The sequence below is a fragment of the Trichoderma virens genome, assembly GCF_000170995.1.
Source record: "Trichoderma virens Gv29-8 chromosome Unknown TRIVIscaffold_6, whole genome shotgun sequence".
Classification (NCBI taxonomy): Eukaryota; Fungi; Ascomycota; class Sordariomycetes; order Hypocreales; family Hypocreaceae; genus Trichoderma; species Trichoderma virens.
The window spans coordinates 3221-23062 of NW_014013743.1; the positions used below are offsets into that span (position 1 = coordinate 3221).

The 19842-nt window shown below is 49.2% G+C and overlaps 6 protein-coding genes across 6 annotated transcripts; 5 read left to right on the forward strand and 1 right to left on the reverse strand.

Annotated features, from left to right (window-relative positions):
• Positions 1-1928: 1928 nt before the first annotated feature.
• TRIVIDRAFT_28127 (uncharacterized protein) lies at positions 1929-2705 on the forward strand (the record flags this gene model as incomplete). Its single annotated transcript, XM_014100881.1, has 3 exons — positions 1929-2207; positions 2269-2521; positions 2581-2705. The coding sequence occupies 3 exons, from the start codon at positions 1929-1931 to the stop codon at positions 2703-2705; spliced, it is 657 nt and encodes a 218-aa protein (XP_013956356.1).
• Positions 2706-3651: 946 nt separating this feature from the next.
• Positions 3652-6787, forward strand: TRIVIDRAFT_28957 (uncharacterized protein; the record flags this gene model as incomplete). Its single annotated transcript, XM_014100882.1, has 9 exons — positions 3652-3886; positions 3952-4037; positions 4103-4195; positions 4256-4678; positions 4752-5320; positions 5375-5647; positions 5717-5821; positions 5870-6501; positions 6561-6787. The coding sequence occupies 9 exons, from the start codon at positions 3652-3654 to the stop codon at positions 6785-6787; spliced, it is 2643 nt and encodes an 880-aa protein (XP_013956357.1).
• Positions 6788-7575: 788 nt separating this feature from the next.
• Positions 7576-11627, forward strand: TRIVIDRAFT_150386 (uncharacterized protein; the record flags this gene model as incomplete). Its single annotated transcript, XM_014100883.1, has 5 exons — positions 7576-7894; positions 7953-8537; positions 8622-8924; positions 8986-9460; positions 9845-11627. 5 exons carry the CDS (start codon positions 7576-7578, stop codon positions 11625-11627), a joined length of 3465 nt encoding a protein of 1154 aa, XP_013956358.1.
• Positions 11628-13476: 1849 nt separating this feature from the next.
• On the forward strand, positions 13477-14366 carry TRIVIDRAFT_29562 (uncharacterized protein; the record flags this gene model as incomplete). The annotated part of the gene is made up of 2 exons (XM_014100884.1): positions 13477-13881; positions 14010-14366. The coding sequence occupies 2 exons, from the start codon at positions 13477-13479 to the stop codon at positions 14364-14366; spliced, it is 762 nt and encodes a 253-aa protein (XP_013956359.1).
• A 2108-nt stretch (positions 14367-16474) lies between these two features.
• TRIVIDRAFT_179509 (uncharacterized protein) lies at positions 16475-17722 on the forward strand (the record flags this gene model as incomplete). The annotated part of the gene is made up of 1 exon (XM_014100885.1): positions 16475-17722. The coding sequence occupies one exon, from the start codon at positions 16592-16594 to the stop codon at positions 17438-17440; it is 849 nt and encodes a 282-aa protein (XP_013956360.1).
• A 280-nt stretch (positions 17723-18002) lies between these two features.
• On the reverse strand, positions 18003-19773 carry TRIVIDRAFT_84259 (uncharacterized protein; the record flags this gene model as incomplete). Its single annotated transcript, XM_014100886.1, has 7 exons — positions 18003-18152; positions 18217-18266; positions 18322-18394; positions 18551-19084; positions 19160-19265; positions 19350-19391; positions 19530-19773. 7 exons carry the CDS (start codon positions 19683-19685, stop codon positions 18130-18132), a joined length of 984 nt encoding a protein of 327 aa, XP_013956361.1.
• Positions 19774-19842: the final 69 nt, after the last annotated feature.

Genomic DNA, 19842 nt, shown 5'->3' on the forward strand with positions numbered 1-19842 from the left:
CTGCTTACGTGCAACTACAGGCTTTCTTGAACTGTTACGTATTAGGGCGAAACTTGTCAAACCATCCCATTCATTAAAGTATGCCGCAATGCGTCGTATAGATTTATTAGCAATTATAGGCGATAAAAAGAGCCTGTTCTGGGCGCTTCGGTGGCATGAACTGGCCGATTTTATTGCTGCCTAGATGGCAGCAAGCTGACGTCACAGACAAAGGTCAGTTCCAGCTCGTAGCTTTGCTAACGGTACAACCTGCTTAGAAGCAGCGCACGGTATCAGCCACAATGCGCCACATATAGTCCGTGCGGAGAGAAACTTTACATTAACAAAGCGGACACTCATTTCAGTCGCTTCTGTATACGTGAGCACCTATATGTATGTGCTAAGGCATGGCTTGTTTACATCACCAATAGCATCGACATCTCAGGCACATGGCTAGGACCCCAAGATAACACATCGTGCGCTAAATGGAGATTAACTTTGTGACGGGAATAAGGACTCTCTTGAGAATACAATCTTTTTGGGGCCTCATCAGCGCCCACATTACATACTCTGGACACATAAGCCTGGCCCGGTAGTTCCGTGCTTCATGTCGAAGTGTTGAGTTTTTATGTGCTCCTCTAAATGGGCTGTGCTAAAGGCCTAATCGGCGAGGCAATTCAACAACACATGCTGTCTCACAATATCAGAAGAAGGCTCCGTCGAGGCGGATGAAGAAAAGCCACGGCCAAGTTGCCCAGTGGAGCTCCGACAACTGTCCACGAATACAAGCAGCTCCCATTAAAAAGCTTGGATAGATTTGTGGAACTCAAAGGCACAGCCGTGTCCACCTATTCAACTTTATTGACTGGTGTTTCTACGGTATGGAGATGAGAGTTACGGGTTACGCAAGAACCAACAGCGCGGATGTCGGTGGCGGATGTCGGAGATGCCCGGACCTTTTGATTGCCGCCGGGTACCTTGTATCTTGTACCTCCGTGCTCCGTCCATCCCGCATCTTATCTCTTACTTGTACTAAAGTGAGACAGCGCCTCAAATAATAAGACACAGATTGACCAGGCCTGCTCTCTTTTAAAATAAAACATCAATTGAGATAAATAGTCAACGGCTCAGGGGCAGATAAGGCGATAACGAGTAAGGGGAGCACAAAGTTCTAGATCTTCCGCCAACCCCTTTCCATTCGCATATCGCAATCAGCATCTGAAAATCCTCCAGGTTCCCTTGAACTTTTCTCTTAGCACGACGCTATCTCTCCGAGCATGTACCAGGTTTCACGAAGCCCCACGCTTGGCGGATACTGTCCAGTCTTTGTCACCAAAAAATCTGTCAACATCCGTCTCAGCGCCTGAAGCCCAGTCTCCTATCGCAGAGCCTCCAGTGAGACCTGTGACATTCCAAGCTGCGTAAAACCGAGTACAGAGGACCAAATCGAGAAGCGGCCTTTTCTTTAATCTGACAATGTCCGCTCGTCATCATTTCGTAGGGCCGTCGTGTTATCTTCCAGGCTGCGCGTCAGCAGTTCGCTGCACCGCCTAAACTCTGGCTGGCCATTGTGTGCTCCTAGCGCCTGGTGGTCCAACCAGATTGTGCAAAACTTGCGCGGCGTTACCCACCGATAGTTGCCAGGTGTACCCGTTCCGCGTTGGTCGTCCCTCGTACAGGCGATCACCATTTGCCCTTTCCGAGTGGCTTGAGGGCGAGCGAGGGTTTTCGTAGGCCGACACCGGTTGCACTACCCTCCGTCGGGGGTTTCGCTCAGCTGACCAGACACAAGAGACACCGGCTATCCCCGCCCCAGTCGGTGAGTCGCTTTTCGCTGCGTATCTCTGAGATCTTGATAAATGCACTCGTTGTATCGTCCTGTATCGCCCATTCATTAGATCCCTCATAGCATACCTCTCTATACAATTCATCAAAAGATATCATCAATCATGGCCGCCAATGTTGTGTCTAGCAGCCAAGCGCTCGGTAGCGTTGGCGACGTTGTAGCGCACAAGGAGGATCGCTTCGAACAACTCGTGCTGGCGCTCAAGGACGCCCTTGGTCCGTCGTCAGGATTGACGTCGGACGATGTCGACGTCGGCTTCCTGATGGACCTGATGCGAGCCTATGACGGCAGCGATGGGCAGTGGTCCAAGTATGCATTCGGCGACGCCAGCAGAGGATACACTCGTAACCTTGTCGACGAGGGCAATGGCAAAAGCAACCTGGTAGGTCCTGTCCTGAAGCCTCACTCAGGTGCATCCAGTGTATTGACAAGAAGCGATACAGCTTGTACTTGTCTGGTCCCCAGGCAAGGGCAGCCCCATCCACGACCACGGAAACGCGCACTGCGTCATGAAGATTTTGCGCGGCGATCTCACTGAGACGCGCTACGCCTTCCCAGAGAAGGACGAGCCCGAGGGACCGATGACTGTCATCTCCGAGAAGACATATAAGGAGAACCAAGTGACGTACATGGCCGACGAGCTCGGCCTCCATAGAGTATCCAACCGTGGCAGCGACTTCGCTGTCTCGCTGCATCGTAAGTTGCATCTCGGCCCCAAGACACTTGTGCTGGACCTGACCAAACAACCTCTCCAGTGTATACTCCTCCCAACGTAGCGAGGGAGGGCTGCCACATCTTTGACGAGAGGACTGGCAAGAGAAGCCATGTGCCCGGCTGCATGTACTTTTCGGTGTATGGCCGCCTGGTCAAGGAGCAGTAAACCGGCACAGCAGTGCGTACATCGGGTACGTCGGGAATGGCGATATGGCGTTGGTCTTGGGTTGGTCTCTTTCTCATGGTTGTCTCGTTGCCTGCTTTGAAGATATTGTTTTAGTTCATCGTTCGGGGTATTGTTGGGTAGCATCTGCCATGTTCATCCACGGCGGAGGAGAAGTGGTCCTCAGCGACGGATTTATAGCGAAAGCACAGCATTTTTGGTACTGAATGAAACGCCTCGTCTTATACAAGCTCGTCTGCCCTGCTGCAACAAGAAGAAGAGTGTAGTTGAAGGAGAAGGAAGGTTGGTCGCATGTCGTTGATATTCGGGCTCTTGTTCTAGAGAGCCATCGATGGCGTGATTTCAGCTAGACCTAATTGGGGACAGTCGACTGCTTGGTGGTGACGGATCTCGGCGCAGTTTTTATGGGGGGTTGCGGAGGTATCACGGTATTCTGAGAGCTTAGTCATGGCGATGATGGGCATTTACAAGGACAAACAAGAGGGCAAACTGTGTTGGGAGGGAGAGAGTGTATCAGGGGCAGTTGTAATGCTACTGATATATGCTTATTTTCCTCCATGAGTAAGACGTGATTGTATTAGAGGTAGGTAGCTGTCACTGCTATTCGCTTACAATGTGGTACGAGCTGTCAAAATGTCGGAGTGACATGCTCTTTCCATCAGATCACTTACTCTTTTGCTGGTCGCTCTGACACGTCACATGACCTCGCGTTTGCAGTCTCGTACTCGTACTGGCTTTCAATCATTGGACGCGAATCAACTGGCGGAACTGCCATTGTAATTGTAGAATAAGCAGTTCAGAAAAAGTAAATTGATAGACATGATCAGCTGCAGAATTTTACTTCATTTCAGCAGTATCAGCCATCAACAGACTTCCCCTTTGCATTGATATTTTTTCAGCATCTAATAGAAGAGCAATTGGTTTCGCTATGCCTCGTCGCAAGCGCGCCGCCGAAGTTATCGATCTTACCGGCGATACTCCTGAACCAGCTCGGAAGCGACCTGCTGTGTCTTCTTCGCAAACTTCTCGGGCATCTTCTGGCCTGAATAACTCATCTCAGAGGAACCAATCATGGGCTTATTCATCGTCCACACAAGAGCCCGACTATCTGGATTTGACGCAAGACGACGACTCCTTTGGCAGGGAATTTTATGGCACTTTTGGTTCGTTTGCCGATTCCCCCGACAGCCCAATTATTTCGGTAGAATGCTAAATGCTTGATATATAGATGCAAAAATAGTAGGCGTCAGGTACTATGACGGATATGCTTCACCTGGCGAGGCCGTCTTGTGTCACAGAGAGCCCACAAATCAGGTATGCACTATTAATAAATAGCCGGTTTGGCATCATCTAGTCACAGAGCTAATATATATATATAGTATGACAGAAATGCTATCCGAATAGACAACGTGCTTCACCAGCAAATAGGCCACTTGCCTCGCACAGTTGTTGAAAAACTCGCCCACTATATCGTGAGTTTGGTGTCTATGATTACGGACTACCCCCTTCGCTCTGTGTCTGACATAGTATAGGACTCTGGCGACCTCACCGTGGAAGGCCAAATCATAGGAGAAAAGGCTTACTACGATTGTCCCATTAGATTGTCTTTTTACGGGCCAAGTGACCCTGCTGAACGAACAAGAATCGAGGCTGCTTTAAAGGCAGATAAATTTGTCAAGGCAACTCAGCTAAAGCAGACCAGAAAAGATGCCGAATCACGTAGGGTAGTGCTTGGGCTATCTCAAAGGATTTCCACTGCTGGATTCGGCGATTCAGGTCGGGAGGTTCCTGAAATATCCCTCGAAGAAATCCTCCAGTCTAGCGATGCAGTCGAGTTCCGCAAAGGCGGCGATGCCATCAAGACGTTGGCGATGGGCGAGGAGGAGCTGTCCAAGATGCCACAGGCTGAACAACCAAGCCAGCTCAAGTCTACTCTTCTGCCGTATCAGCTACAGGTATGCCTGCACATAGTCCTGTCTTTCTTTCCGTCCTTATTTCGCCAAGCCGCAGCTAACATGGTATAAAAAGGGCTTGGCCTGGATGCAATCGAAGGAGAACCCCCAGCTTCCAGCTGTTGGGTCGGATACGGTAACTCAGCTTTGGAGACGCGACAACAAGGGCCGATACTGGAATGTCGCTTCTGAATTCATTACCTCCAAAGCGCCGACGCTCTTCTCAGGCGGCATTCTTGCTGACGATATGGGCTTGGGAAAGACACTCCAGATCATCAGCTTAATCCTCACCGGTGGCTCTGGTTCAACGCTCATTGTTGCTCCCGTCAGTGTGATGAGCAACTGGGAGCAACAAATTCGAAGGCACGTCAAAGAGGAACATCAGCCAAGTATCCTAATATATCATGGTGCCAAGAAAGTGGCAGCCCAAGACCTCATGGCGTACAACGTCGTCATTACTAGCTACGGTACACTTGCCAAGGAACTGGATAATGGCGTCAGCAAAACTTTATTGAGTACAAAGAAAAACTGGCGGCGAGTTGTGCTTGATGAAGGGCACACCATACGAAACGTAAAGACTAAAGCGGCTCTGGCAGCTTGTGAACTCAAAGCCCAGTCTCGTTGGGTGCTCACTGGAACCCCCATGTAGGTGCCATCTTTTGCCAACTTCATTGCCGCGATATACTAACCCGTCATCAGTGTCAACTCCGTCAAGGATCTCCAGTCTCTGGTCAAGTTTCTGCACATCACTGGAGGCATTGAACAACCCGAGATATTTGGCAATGCAATCTCGCGCAAATTAATGATGGGTGATCGCAGTGGGGAGGCTCTTTTGCAGTCTCTGATGCAAGACATCTGTCTACGACGTCGGAAAGACATGAAATTTGTTGACCTCAAACTTCCCAAGAAGACAGAGTACCTCCACCGAATCGCATTCCACCCAGAAGAAAAGGCCAAATACGATGCTCTATTGTATGTCAACCACCATTTCTCGTCTCTTATAATTCTTGTTTTGTGCATTCGGTACTAACCCACCCGTAGATCTGAAGCCAGGGGTGTGCTAGAGGAATACCAAGCAAAATCTCAGACCGGACAAAAGGGTCGCTTCCAAAACGTCTTGGAGCGCCTTCTTCGGCTCCGGCAATCGTAAGTCGCCTCCTCATTGCGTGATGCTGTCATACTGACTTCTTATAGGTGCAATCACTGGACTCTGTGCAGAGAACGGATCGATGATCTTATGCAGATGCTCAAAGACCAAGACGTTGTGCCCTTGACGGAAAAGAACCGCGCATTGTTGCAAGAAGCTCTTCGGCTGTACATTGACAGTCAAGAAGAATGCGCAATTTGCTACGAGGTGCCCACCAACCCAGTGATTACAAACTGTCAGCATGTGTTCTGTCGCCACTGCATCGCCAGGGCAATTCAGCTACAGCACAAATGCCCCATGTGCCGCAACCCGCTGACAGAAGACAATCTTCTGGAACCAGCTCCCGAAGGTGCATTTGACAAGAACTTTGATACCGAAAAGCAGAGTTCAAAGACAGAGGCAATGCTGCAGATAGTTCGAGCCACGCTTAACAATCAGGGCTCAAAAATTGTCATCTTCTCACAGTGGACATCGTTCCTCAACATTGTGGAGAAGCAGCTCGAAGGTGCAGGGCTGAAGTACTGTAGGATTGATGGAAGCATGAATACAGAGAAACGAGACCAGGCCATCGACGCCCTCGACAATGACTCTGAGACACGCATCATGCTGGCCAGTCTGGCGGTTTGCAGCGTTGGACTTAACCTTGTTTCCGCGGATACGGTGATTTTATCCGACAGCTGTAAGTTCCCCCCCTTTTCAACATTTACCCATGTTCCACACTTACTTATTCTCTCGCAGGGTGGGCATCAGCGATTGAAGACCAGGCTGTTGATCGAGTACACCGCCTCGGCCAAAGACACGAGACGAAGATTTGGCGTCTTGTTATGGAGAATACCATTGAAGAGCGCGTGCTGGATGTTCAACAGGAGAAGCGTGACCTAGTCACCAAGGCGTTCCAGGAAAAGGGCAAGACGAAGAAGTCCAACGAGACGAGGATGGCGGATGTAATGAAGTTGCTTTCTTAGACGAATACTTTGGGCGGCTCCTAATAGATTCCCCAAGTACATAAAAAAGACGATGCTATGAGCAAGGGCGCAATGGGTTTTCGGAAATTACTGCATGGACACTGGGATCTCATTGCTTCATCTACCCAGGGCCGATAGAGGCAGTATAGCTAACGGAGCCGACATACTCTACATGCGTGAGATGACGAATATAGGCAATGATGACATGTGCAATAATTTGTGATTAACAGGGGCTAATGGATAGCTGCTAGGCACTCTGGCTCTAAAAGAAATTCACCCCAGATCCGTTCTGCTAATTCCTGTGCACATATCTTGCTCAAGGCGTCGGGGAGCCTAGCCACAGGGATAACGATGGCCTGGGGAGCCAATGATCAGCCTGAGTGCTTACAGGGATGGGATGGATGGCAGCGCGGTGTTGCGGGAGCACCCGCCTCCGCCAATTAGTGCCTGCGAAAAGTATAAACGATACAGACATTTCTGAGAGGGGCCTCGAGGACGTGGAGACGGAAGATAAGATTGATTGCGGCGATGAGGATATGGGAGATACATGCTGCATTTCAGCCCCTGCAAGAGAAGCAAACTAGAGAGTAGGTACTTGAGGCTGCAGCGACATGCAACGGGCAAACCAGGCTTGCCAATAGGATGAAGCCAAAACACGTGTCTATCTCTGGGTAGTTGTGGCTAAATCGCGCCCAACCGATGCTATTTCCATCCATCGAATCTCAGCCCGTTTCTCGATGCCTAACTCGGAGCGCTCCAAGCCTCCACACCACGCATTTGATTCCAATATGCCCTCAGAAAAACAAAAGGTTTACAGGCTGAGTAACATCCCAGCCGATGCTGATCGACATACAGTCTTCCAGCTCCTAGTTCAAGCTCTGAGCGATGTTTCATACGAAAATATTCAGCTATTCTCACTGGCTTTCTCCATCGATCACCTTGACGGGTCACGATCAAAATTGGCAACACTTACGTTCAACAAAGTCCCAAATATTGTCAAAGATGAACCCAACAAGTCACAATGGAAGCTCCAGCTTCCAGGTCTATCTAACTCCCTGATACTTGACACTCATTTCCTTGGGTTCACTCCCTTGAACGACGTATCAGGTCCCCAACACCTATGCGAGTATGTGTCCGCATGTTACACTAGGTACTGAACCAAAAGCTGAAGCGCAAATCTGTAGCTGTATCGCAATTTCTGGTTTGTCCAGCCACCCATTCGGCTCGTGGCAGCCCCACGGAAGCGACAAGAGTTTCATGTGGATTCGAGACTCCCTGCCTCGAGACCTGCCTGGTGTACGCACCATCATCTATGGCTATGATACCGCTCTCATTAATAGTACTTCTTTTCAAACAATTCAAGATATCTCTTTGACTCTGATTCATCAGCTGAAGGCGAATGGTTGGGCCTCTCCGGGATCAAAAAACCTTGTGTTCCTTGCGCATAGCCTTGGAGGTGTGATACTGAAAGAGGCACTGGTCTCGATGGCCGGAAGCGGAGAGAGAGAAAAGTACGTGCTTTCTTTAACAAAAGGAGCGATATTTTTCGGCGTCCCGAGCCATGGCATGCATATATCTCATTTCTTGGCCATGGTGGGTAGCCAACCGAATCAAGATCTTATCAGAGACTTGTCCAGTGATTCAACATATTTGATGAACCTCGATAAGCGATTTGAAGGAATATCTGTTATTCGGCAAATGAAGCTCTTCTGGGCTTATGAAACAAAAACGTCACCACTCTACACTGTAAGTATGGTGTACACCCCTCTTCCCTGCGCATCCGTTCCGAATGGTGGAACTAATAGTTAAGAATAGAGAAATACAGATGGGTCAGTTTCAAGATCCAGTTCCGAAGCTGTTTTGGTCACTCCCGATTCAGCTACCCGCGGATTGATCTCTTCGAATCCGGCTGCAACCATACAGATCGACGCAAGTCACTCCGATATTGTCAAATTTGTAGAACACTATCACAAGTATGATATTATACTCAGCAAGTTGAGGGAGATCTGTGGCCAACGGCCTGATCATATTGCACCCTCCCCCATTGGCGCGTTCAGTTTGAACTATTCAAGGCCCGTAGCTGACAAGCATGGGAGTCCGGCGTCGCTCGTGGATCCAAACGCATGGGATTACACAGGTTAGATGAGCGATACTTTTACGTCGTCTATACTTGGTGCTGACGATATCGGCAGAATTAGTAAAGCGCCTTCACGCGCCACAGCGTGATCATCGACTGGAGCAGATCGAGAAAAAATTTGGTCACACCTTTGACTGGGTTTTTGACGACAGGTCTGTAGGTCTGTCAAAGTGGCTTCAAGATGGTCAGGGCATCTTTTGGATAAGTGGCAAACCTGGTTCTGGTAAATCCACGCTTACGAAATTTATCGTCAACGACCCACGAACGCACGAGCTCCGTAACCGTTGGACATCGAAAGCCACCATGATAACCGCCAATTTTTTCTTTCATCATCGAGGTTCCACGATTCAAAAATCCTTGTCTGGACTGCTTCGAAGTATATTAAGTCAGATCCTAGAACACAAACCTAGATTGCATCTACATCTGCGTCCAGTCCTCGATGCGAGGTTTATCCAGCTTGCAGAAGAGAACAGCCTAGGCCTAGATCCAAACTTGATTGGCGACCTTCAAATGGCTTGGAAAAACTGGGGGCTCATGTTTACTCCAGATGTTGAAGACAGGATCAGAAATATCGTAGCGCACCAAAATCCCCGTGCAGCTTTGCAGTCAATGAAACCCGATCTCTTGGAAACGTTTCCGGATCTACGCTACGAACTACTCCAATCGGAGCTGCTCAGTCGGTTTGCGCGATTGTCTAAGATATCTTCTGAGGATAGTCTCAAGCAATACCTAGAAGAGCTTAGGGGAAAAACCCCCGAGCTCGATGACTCACGACTTGACGATTTCATTATCCGTTGGCTACATATTGTCAATTTGGAAAAGCAGATCTACGCCCTGTTGAATGACTATGGTGGCGGATCCAATGGTAAAACTGGCATCCTGTATCTCGTCGATCAGCATAAGAAGAGAATAGCTTTGAGGTCTCAGGTTCAACAAGATCCCTGGAGTATAGGTACGCTAAAAAGTGGCCTGCGTCAGATTCTGGATCAGAAGCAAGACGAACTAGACATCTGCTTGTTTCTAGATGCTCTTGATGAGTATGATGGCCAACCAGATGTCATTAGCAGGTTTATTCAGGACCTCGCGCAACAAAGCCATGATTCGCCAAGTCGGATCAGGATCTGCTTTTCAAGCAGACCCTGGGACGCCTTTGTTGAACTTTTTAAAGAAGTGCCTGGATTCAAGATTCACGAGCACACAGAGGACGATATTGAGAAGTACTGCATCGGTAATATCAAGACAAGCCATAACTCTGAAACGCTGTCTGATTTGGTTCCGGCAATCACAAGGCGGGCGCGAGGAGTTTTCTTATGGGTGAAATTGGTTCTCCAGGACCTTACAAGGGACGCCGCAAATGGAGCAACAGGAGAGCAGCTCAAGGAAACCCTTGGCTCGTTTCCGGATGATCTATACACCTACTACACTAGGATTGTGGAGAGAATTGCACCTTCTTCTCGATGGGCGACCTACTGCGCTCTAGAGCTTGTCTCTCGCTTACGGGAAGGACTGAGTCTCGTCAGTCTCCTAGAAGCTGTGAGCTGCTCACGCAGCCAAGACTATCTAAACGGTAGAGATAGATTATCAAAGTTCCGCTACAAAGCTTCTAGGTGGTCTGATGACGATTTTGAGGGCCAGATACGAGTCATATCTGGAGGCCTTCTCGATGTAGTGGCTGCAGATGATCAAAAATCCATACAGTTCATGCATCAAACAGTGGAGGAGTTTGCGGAGAGACCACAGCTTAAACAGATTGTCCTTGGAGATGATTCGAGGGAAACTCATGAGAACGGTCATTCTATTCTGGCCAAATACTATCTTTTAATATCAGACCCGAGACGAGCAATCTATCATGCCCGGGCAGCAGAGCAGACTACAGGACGGAGTTTGAGTACGTTCATTTCGAGCATCCCTTCAGAGTATCTGGAGTTGCCGTTTTCTCCGTTTTCTCCGTTTCGCCTGAATGAAACAGCGAAATTCTCGGCCCTGACCTTTGCGGCATATGGCAGGCTGCAGCTGTATCTCAGGGATGAATCCCAATCACAGCCCTCCCTCTACTCGACAAGTACAGAACCCCTTCTGAGCAGCCTCATCATGTCTCTAACCGATGATCGGCAAACCCCTCCGGAACTTGAGGTTCTGTCGACCATGACAGCCATTCTCAGTTATGGATATTCGCCGCAAAATGATCGTAACCTCTTCAAACATCTCCTTTCTGTCATTTGGATGTCTAACTTAGGTATTGAGTCAGGACGGATAAAGAAATCATATCTTTGCACCTTAATATCGTTCCTCCTGGATCACGGCTTAGATCTTAACGAAAGAGTGGAACTATTAAGGGCTGATGACATTATTGGCGTCTTTAGGCCGCTTCATTTATGCACCCCAGTTGCGGCGAAGATTCTACTTGAAAGGGGGGCTGATGCCAATGTGCTAGACGACCTGGGCTTCAGTCCACTTGATTTGATTTGTCTAAGGGCTACACATCATTTTGTCCGGCTGTCAGAAACGGATCGCTATGAAATGGCCGCTCTTCTCACAAAACATGGAGGGGGCCTCCAAAAAGCCACAGTGGACGAATGGAGCATGTTCGTGGCCTCGCTCGCTGGTTCTGGACTGGATGTCACTGTTCTCAAGGGGTTACCCGTTGAACGGCCTAAGCGCCATCGACTTACAGGTTTTCGTAAACGAATATTTGGACGATGAATTCACAAAGAGCCCAGTCCTGCTTCACAGGAAGGTGATGTTCTCCAGCCATAAGAAAAAAAGGCTTTACCAACTATAATATCAAGCAGATGCAGTGGTTAATTTACCAGCCTTTGTGCAGTATGTTGTGGGAAATGGCATCAAGAACTAGCGTCGAGTATCCAACAATAGACCTTTGAGAGCGTCCACAGCCGAGATGGCCATATGGATTCAACTATAACAGTTCCGACAGGACAGACTGTGAACGAGCATATCTACGGTGAGGCCTTATGACTTGTGTACGGTAGTTGCGTCATGTACAGTCAACGGAAACCGGATAAGAGTGCAAAGGGTGTTTTCGTTGAGATTATCCTATCATGCTATTCCCATGGATGGTAGGTTTATGTTTCATCACTTATAGGATACAAGAAGTATTATTAATCTTAGTTTTTGGCACCCACTAGTATTTTTGAAAAATAGTAAAAATTATCATAATTCTAAGATAGAACTCTCTTTAGAGGCTATCAAAGGCAAGTTAACTGGTAAACCAATTGCAGTGTTTCAGGCACAGAGATTTGAGAATAACGTGATTTGTAAATAGGTTTGATTACTCACTTTTCTCCTTCTTTTCTTCCATTCTGGCGCAAGTTATAACCTAGAGCGAAAACAGGTCCAATGAAAACCATCATTTCGCGGACCGGAGGACGGAAATGTATGGAGACTTTCACGTACGACTAAATGACTCCTGGTCTAATACAGGCCAGGGTTCGTAGTCCTGCTTGTAATTAACCCGTGGTTTGCAATTAAGCAAAGTTGATGACGAGAAGCATCGCCTTGATGCTGGCAGCTCGACATCCTCAACCGCCCTGGATCCACCAGAGCAATAAGCAAAGTGGAAACTAAACGGAATGCAGTTAATTGGCAGTGGTGGTGTCAGACCTCTAAGATAGCGTACGGTAAAAGTTGCTGAATATTACTAAGGCTCCGAGACTGAAGGAGCAACTGAGTTGGCTATAGAGGAAAGACTTGGGCCTTGCTATAAACCGTTGCATAGAGGACTCCTCTTCACGGGGCTGCATTGAGTATTCCTCGGCATATTCACTCTATGCACCCTGGTAATTAACTAAACTGCTTTTGGATAAACGCGCGAGGTAAACCCCTTTCGGAGAAACGCGCGAGGTCTCCATATTCAACTCCTAGCCACCTGTAAGACACTCTCGTAATTGTGTATACGAAATCTGACGTGAATATCATGAACCAAACAAAGAGGGACTGGAAGCTATATTGGACTACGGCTGGTAACCTCTATTTCTAAATCAATTTACTGCGGAATACAGATTGAAAATAGATACGGCAGACTCATTGGAGGCTTCAACTTCGAAATTGTAGAGAGCAGTTGGTTAGGATGTGTATATATTTATTCTCTTTCAAAGGGCCAGAGATGGATGCGATCTGTGTTGCTTCTATAATGACCGCTCCTGGACCGGATATTAAGCTTAGTGCCGAATCTTACCTCGTGAGACGCCGGCTTGCTTGATTTATAAACAGACGACATTGGTCTTTGTCCCTTCAACCAAAGGCCAATTAATAATCTACGATTGTGCAAATAGCTCTCCATAGTGAGCTGAGCTGTTCTAATCATAGAATCCCCTTTCCGAGGTTGTATGAAAGAAAATGATGCTAGTTGTGGGGAGGATGCCGAGCGGTTACTGGAAGTTAGCAGCGATGTATAAATACGACGTGTTTCGTCAACGTCAAATAAAGAAAGATGATTAGCAACTGGATTCATACATCAGCCAAAAGACTTCTTTCTTTTCCTCCTCAAGAACAAGGTAGCACTTACAAGACATATCAATTCCATCCAGCAACCATGGCTGAAATCCCTCCTCCCAAGCCACAAGTCTTCATCATTCCCGGAGCCTATCACCCGGGCTCCGTCATGAACTTGTTCATCAAGTCACTGAAAGCAGCAGGATTCTCTGCTGAAACCACCACAAACCCCAGTGCCGGTACTGCAGGCGCCACCACGCAAGAAGATATAGCGAACGTGCGGGCTCTGCTCACGCCGCATATCGCCGAGGGGAAAGATATCGTCGTCGTCGCCCATTCGTACGGCGGCGTGATAGCTTCAGGAGTCATTGCCGGTCTAGACAAAAGAGGCCGAGAAGCTCAGGGTTTGAGGGGAGGTATTGTCGGAGTCATTTGTCTGGCGGCTCTTTTGAATGCTCCGGGGCTGTCAATCTTTGAGATGATGGGAGGGAAATGGTCGGACTGGGTTGACACGGATAAGGTGAGTTTCAACGCCACGTCCCTTTGTTCTCTTATACTTTTTGTTTCTTTTTGTCGAGTAAAGCACGGCGTTTCATACTATGATGGCATACTGAATTCAATGTTCTCTGCCAGCTCGAAACTGAAGGCATCACATACGCTCGAAATCACATCGAGGTCTTCTACCATGACGTCTCACCCGAATTAGCAAAAAGCGTCATAGCAAGTCTAAAGCCGCAGTCTGCACTATCAGTTAAAACCAAGTTTGACACAATCGGATGGCTAGACAAGACATATGACGGCCGCCGCGCGTACATTCGCTGTCTTCAGGACCACGCATTGCCTCTGGCGATACAGGATGGCATGGTTGCTGGGTCAGGGGTTGAATGGATAACCAAGTCTTTGGAGTCTTCGCATAGCCCGTTTTTGTCGATGCCGGATGAGTTGACGCGAGTGGTTGCGGAGATTGTAGCGGAGTTTGCACAGAATTGAGCGTTTGCGTTGTTGTAAGTGACTTGGATTTGGTGTCACATGAGGCTTAGTACACATACCACGTGGATCTAGATAAGATATGAAGACTAGTAGAATCTAGACTTATTTGATTTCTTCTTTGTCTCTACGGAAAAGCGGATATGGTTGACAAATAGGTCTGAGAGCCACATGGACGTAGCACAAGACTAGCTGCGTGGTATCCATTCGACACATGGACACCTAGCCTTAATGGTGAATGGAAGAGGCTTTCTTGATTCAGTTTTCGGCCAGCCACAGGCACTAGCAACATCCTTTTACCGACTCGTGTCCGTATTAGGGCAGTAGTATACCTATTACTCGTACATGTAGCAGCGTCGAACTAGACGTTTGATCAAAGGGATGCCCCTAATCGATATTTGCTCAATGAATGTGTCCGTGCCGTATAAGTCGTCATCTCAGATGACTCGCAAATGACCACCTGGTGGCCTCTTTGAGTCAATAGTAAGGATTTCGGACACATAACGTCCTCCGTGATGTCGGCGTTCACAACATGATGCCTTCGTAGCAACGGTTACATCTTTCTATCTCGAACGGCTTACTCAGCGGAGTCTCTATCCCACCAGCAACTTACAGATTGTACTATCAAGATGAGGTCTCTTTTTCCCACCAAAAGATGCTCCTTTTTCACTCGCTAAACGCAAATACGGGAGATCAATCGTTCGTGAATCGATATTATAAAAAAAAAAAAAAAAAAAAAAAACTTCTCCAGAGCAAATTTCCTTTGTTTCGTCATCGCTCCGTCGTTCGCGCTACTTTTGTTTTCCATCATTGTTCCTCCGCTGAGATTGTTGTTCCATTGCGCCGATTACCTAAGCCGGTCGGCGCCGCATAAGGCTGTTCGCGCCGATGGCGAAGCTCCGACATGCCGACCGCCGATACGGCGAGGAGAAGCAATTTGCTTACTTTGCATCTGTAGAGGCGGGTTTTTGGTGTAAGAGCGAATGCTGTGTATTTGGTTGTTTGTCTGTGTTTGCGAGTTTGAAAAGATTGAAAATATCGACAGAGTAAAAGAACAAGGAGAGAATATGGACCAGCTAGGACATTTAATGCAATCGTTTATCGACTTGTCCATCTAAACACCTGATGAATACCCGGTCTGCCATCTATAAGCCAGTCCAAGTCACCTCGCCTCACGCAAAACACTCGTAAATCCAGCGTATCATCGCCCTTAAAAAATCATCAAATAGCCTATCTCCATTTCCCATTTCAACCTCCCCCAAAAATACCCCTTTCGCCCCGTTTTTTCCCCTTCCCGTTAACGTTAAAATCATGCACCCACGAGCCAAAAGCGCGCGCGGGTCTGTGTGTCGCATCTGCCCCGGATCTTGTACAAAGTGCGAGCACCGATCGCCATGTTTGGCCTGCTTTGTTCGTCGGCGGCCTAGAACGTGGCAGGAGGACGACTAGCAGATCTCGTACACGGTCGGTCATAGACAATGCGATTTGCGCGAGGCAGCTGAGCTGCGGAGGATCACCAACCTGAATGATTGACTAATGTACGATGACGGAGGCTCGCTTCGTCGGTTTCATCTCTTTCGTCTTTCTTTATTATAATACAAAGGCAGTGGCCTGTCCATTCGTTGTTCCTAGCTAGCCTTTCATCATCATCATCACCATCATCATCATCATCAACATCCCTGCTTTCTCGATACTGCAAATTGACATAATACTCCATCACTCGCTCACTTACGCAAACGAGTCTCCGAATCTTATCGTGCGCTGCGCTATCGTCTCGCGTGCTTGGTGTTTTGGTGGTGTGACTTGGGACTACGACTTATACGCCATCTCCTCACACCGGCTTATACAGCACCTCACCTGAATTAAGCAAAGCCCTCAAAAAAGACCACGAGAAAAATTCATTTCATCAAAATCCATCGAATAAAAAAAGAATCTCATCTGCAAAGATGGCATCCAACGGCCAGAGCGGCGCAGTGCCGCCACACCTAGTATGTCCCATCTCCTCCCCCTTCCCCCCTCAACACCATCACCAAAGAAACCATCGCTGCAAAATCTCACCCTTCGAAAACAAACCAAAAGCATCACCATCAGACTAACATGGATACCTCACCCAGAGCCCTCCTTACCCCCCTAAATACGCAGGCCTCGGCGGCACCCCAACCCGCGGCGTCGACATCCCTATCTCCGCCGTTATCCTCTTCTTCTTCATCTGCTCCGCCGCCCTCAACATGACAATCTTCCAGCGCAACCGCCGCCGCGGCCACAAGTTCGTCCTCTCCGGCCTCTTCTTCGGCTTCTCCATGGCCCGCATATCGGCAAACGTCATGCGCATCGTCTGGGCCTGCTACCCGCGAAACGGCCGCATCGGCCTCGCGGCCCAGATCCTCGCCAACGCCGGTGTCCTGCTCGTCTTCATCGTCAACATCATCCTCGTCCTGCGCGTCTTGAGGGCCTACCATCCTCGTCTTGGCTGGAGCTTGCCCGCCAAGATCTTCTTCCGCACCATCTACGTCACGGTAGTGGCGTGTCTCTTCATGCTCATCATTTCCATCGTCTACAGCGCTTACACGCTCAACCAGTCCTCCATCGACAAGACCCACGACGTCCAGGTCTTTGCCTCAACCTACTTCGCCTTCCTGGCCTTCTTCCCGATCCCCGTCATCGCCCTCTGTTTCATCATCCCTCGCCGCCAACGCATCGAGAAGTTTGGTGCCGGAAGCATGCGCTACAAGCTATTCCTCATGATCTTCAGCGCCTGTCTGCTCACTCTCGGCGCGAGCTTCCGTGCAGGAGTCTCGTATTATCGCGTTCCTGTAACTGAGCCGAGATGGTTCCATCACAAGGCCTGCTTCTACTGCTTCAGCTATGTCATCGAGCTCATCGTCATCTTCACATACGCGCTGTCTCGCTTCGACAAGCGCTTCCACATTCCCGATGGAAGCAGCTCTCCCGGCCACTATGTCAACGGTGTTCCCGGCTCAGATGGACGAGTATTCGATGAAGAACTCCCCGCCAGCGCTTCTGCGCAGACCATGCATGATTCCACCTGGGACACGCCACTCGAGAACAAAGTTTGAGCAACAGCTGGGCAAATGATTAGGAGGAAATGGAGAAAAAGGACGAGAAGCATATAATGGCAGCATGAAAGCACCTGAGGTTCTGTATATATGTCAGTGTGCTCGGTATATTTAGACAAGGACTTCATATGGCGTTGGGTTATAGACAGGGTATCGTATATTGTACGAGTCATGAGATATCAGGAAAGGACCCCCCTTTGTTTTCGAGCAAAGTTTGGAAGAATCTTCTCTCAGTATAGAAATAAGCGTACTTGCATGGATGAATAGAAAATAAACCAAATCATCTATTTTGCCAGTTAGTAGCTTTGCCATCTAATAAGTGTTTTCAAGCCACGCATCCCAACCGAGTCAAAAAAAGACTTGCAGCTGACTTCTCGCCCCCATCCCAATACTATTGCCCCCCTTTCGACCACGGCAGTGCACACGAACATGTCGACTTTATAAATGCCAGAGTATAGCCGTCCCTTGTTAGTAGATTTGAACCCATTTGGAGCGGCAACACTTGGGCAACTCCTCTTCACATTGAGACTGGTCACGGCTGGGTGGCGTGGGCCCGTACACCGGCAGTAGGATTAATCGTACATTATTTTTTTAGATGCCCGGCTCCCTGGGCTCTAACAACTATAAACCCTCTTGCAAAAAGCCCTTTACAGCAATAACTCGTTTGAATGAAGAACGTTGGTGCTAGATTAGAGGAAGTAGTCGGGTGTTCCTGAAAGGGGGAAAAAAGTCAACAGTTTGGCTCGAGCATTTGGACGGGAATTGTAAACACATACGTCTAGAGACCATTGGCTCTCCGGCTCTCGGGCACGGATCGAATTGCAGGCTGTAGCGGTTAGCACTTGTGGCCCCGACATGGGGTGGGAGCTGTGTGTGCTTACAAGGTATATTTCAGATGCTCGTCAATTTCCATTATGGCAGCTTGGTTACCACATCGGTAGCAGTAATTTGGAGCTGTCAAGTAGCGGCATTGTCAGAAAAAAAAAAGCTCAGGCATGCAGGCAGCTGAAAAAGGGTAGGTGGCACGCGGACAGCATAGCCTTTGGTGCCGCAGAAGCTCGCCATTGGCAAACAAGGCAAATCCAAAAATCAATGACAAAAAAGACTCACCTGAAAAGATTGTCACCACGTTACGGTCTTGGGACCAGTTGTATCCCTCCATGACAAGCTGATGAGCTCGTGCCACCAACGTCAGGCCGTTGTTGTGATTGAAAGCCTCTGAAATGTCCTGGCCAAACGTGTACCCCGCACCGCGGGGAGAGATGCCCCAGCCGCAGCGGTCGTCCGGGTCAGACCATAGGAGATCGCACATGGGACCTTCGTGGGGGACCTCTTGGACACGATCGAGGGCCCTGATGTTATCTAGTGTGTCGATGCTGGGGGACAGGCCGCCGTGGAGGCAGAAAATCTGGTTTTCAATCAGGGCGGTCAGGGGGAGGTAGTCGAAGAAGTCGGTGAAAATCTTCCACACGTTGGCGTTGCCGTATTTGCGGAGGCATTCGTCGTAGAAGCCGTAGACTTGTGTGATCTGGCGCGACTCGTGGTTGCCTCGCAGGATGGTGATGCGTTGGGGGTAGCGGATCTTGAGGGCGACGAGGAGCGACACGGTCTCGACCGAGTAGTAGCCTCTGTCGACGTAGTCACCTGCAGCGGTTCACAAAGCGTCGTCAGCAACGGAGTTCAAGGGAGGGCAAGGGGATCAGGTCGCGTCTGTCGCACCCATGAAGAGATAGTTGGTGTCGGGACTGGGGCCGCCAATCTTGAACAGCTCCATCAGGTCGTGGAATTGGCCGTGGATATCGCCACAGACCGTCACGGGGCATTTCTGCAAAGACGCTCAGCATCAGCATTCTCCGCGGTCAGTGACCGGACGCATCCGATCACCGCATCGTCCAAGGGCCGGACCTACCACTGGCTGGACGTTTGACTCCTCCTGAACAACCTCTCGACCCTAGACGACAGCCAAAAAGTCAGCATCGCTGGCGCCCAACAAAACAACGTCACGAGTCGGCACCAACTGGGCCACCAGCCCAGGCCCACGACGTCGAAAACCTGCGTCTCTCGCATCTCTTCGGTATCGGATGCTCACCATGTCGCACAGCCTCTGGACGTCGGCCTCGGACAGCTGTTTGCAGTTCATCAGATTCTCAATCCACTGTTCCAGCGTGGATCTGGTCGCAGGCTCCGTCTGCACTGGCGACACGTCGGCCGGTACTCTCCCGACGTCTTCCATATTTGTGTCCATGGCGAAGTGCGCAGCTGCGGCCGAGGCGAGTCGATTGGCGATGCTTTTGCTGGTTGGGAGGCGAGGCAGAGGGGGGGGAGCTTTGAGGTTAGGAGGGGAGAGAGAAGGCTGATGGGTTGAATGACGTTGCGGTCACGCTTCGGGTTTCTGTCCCAAG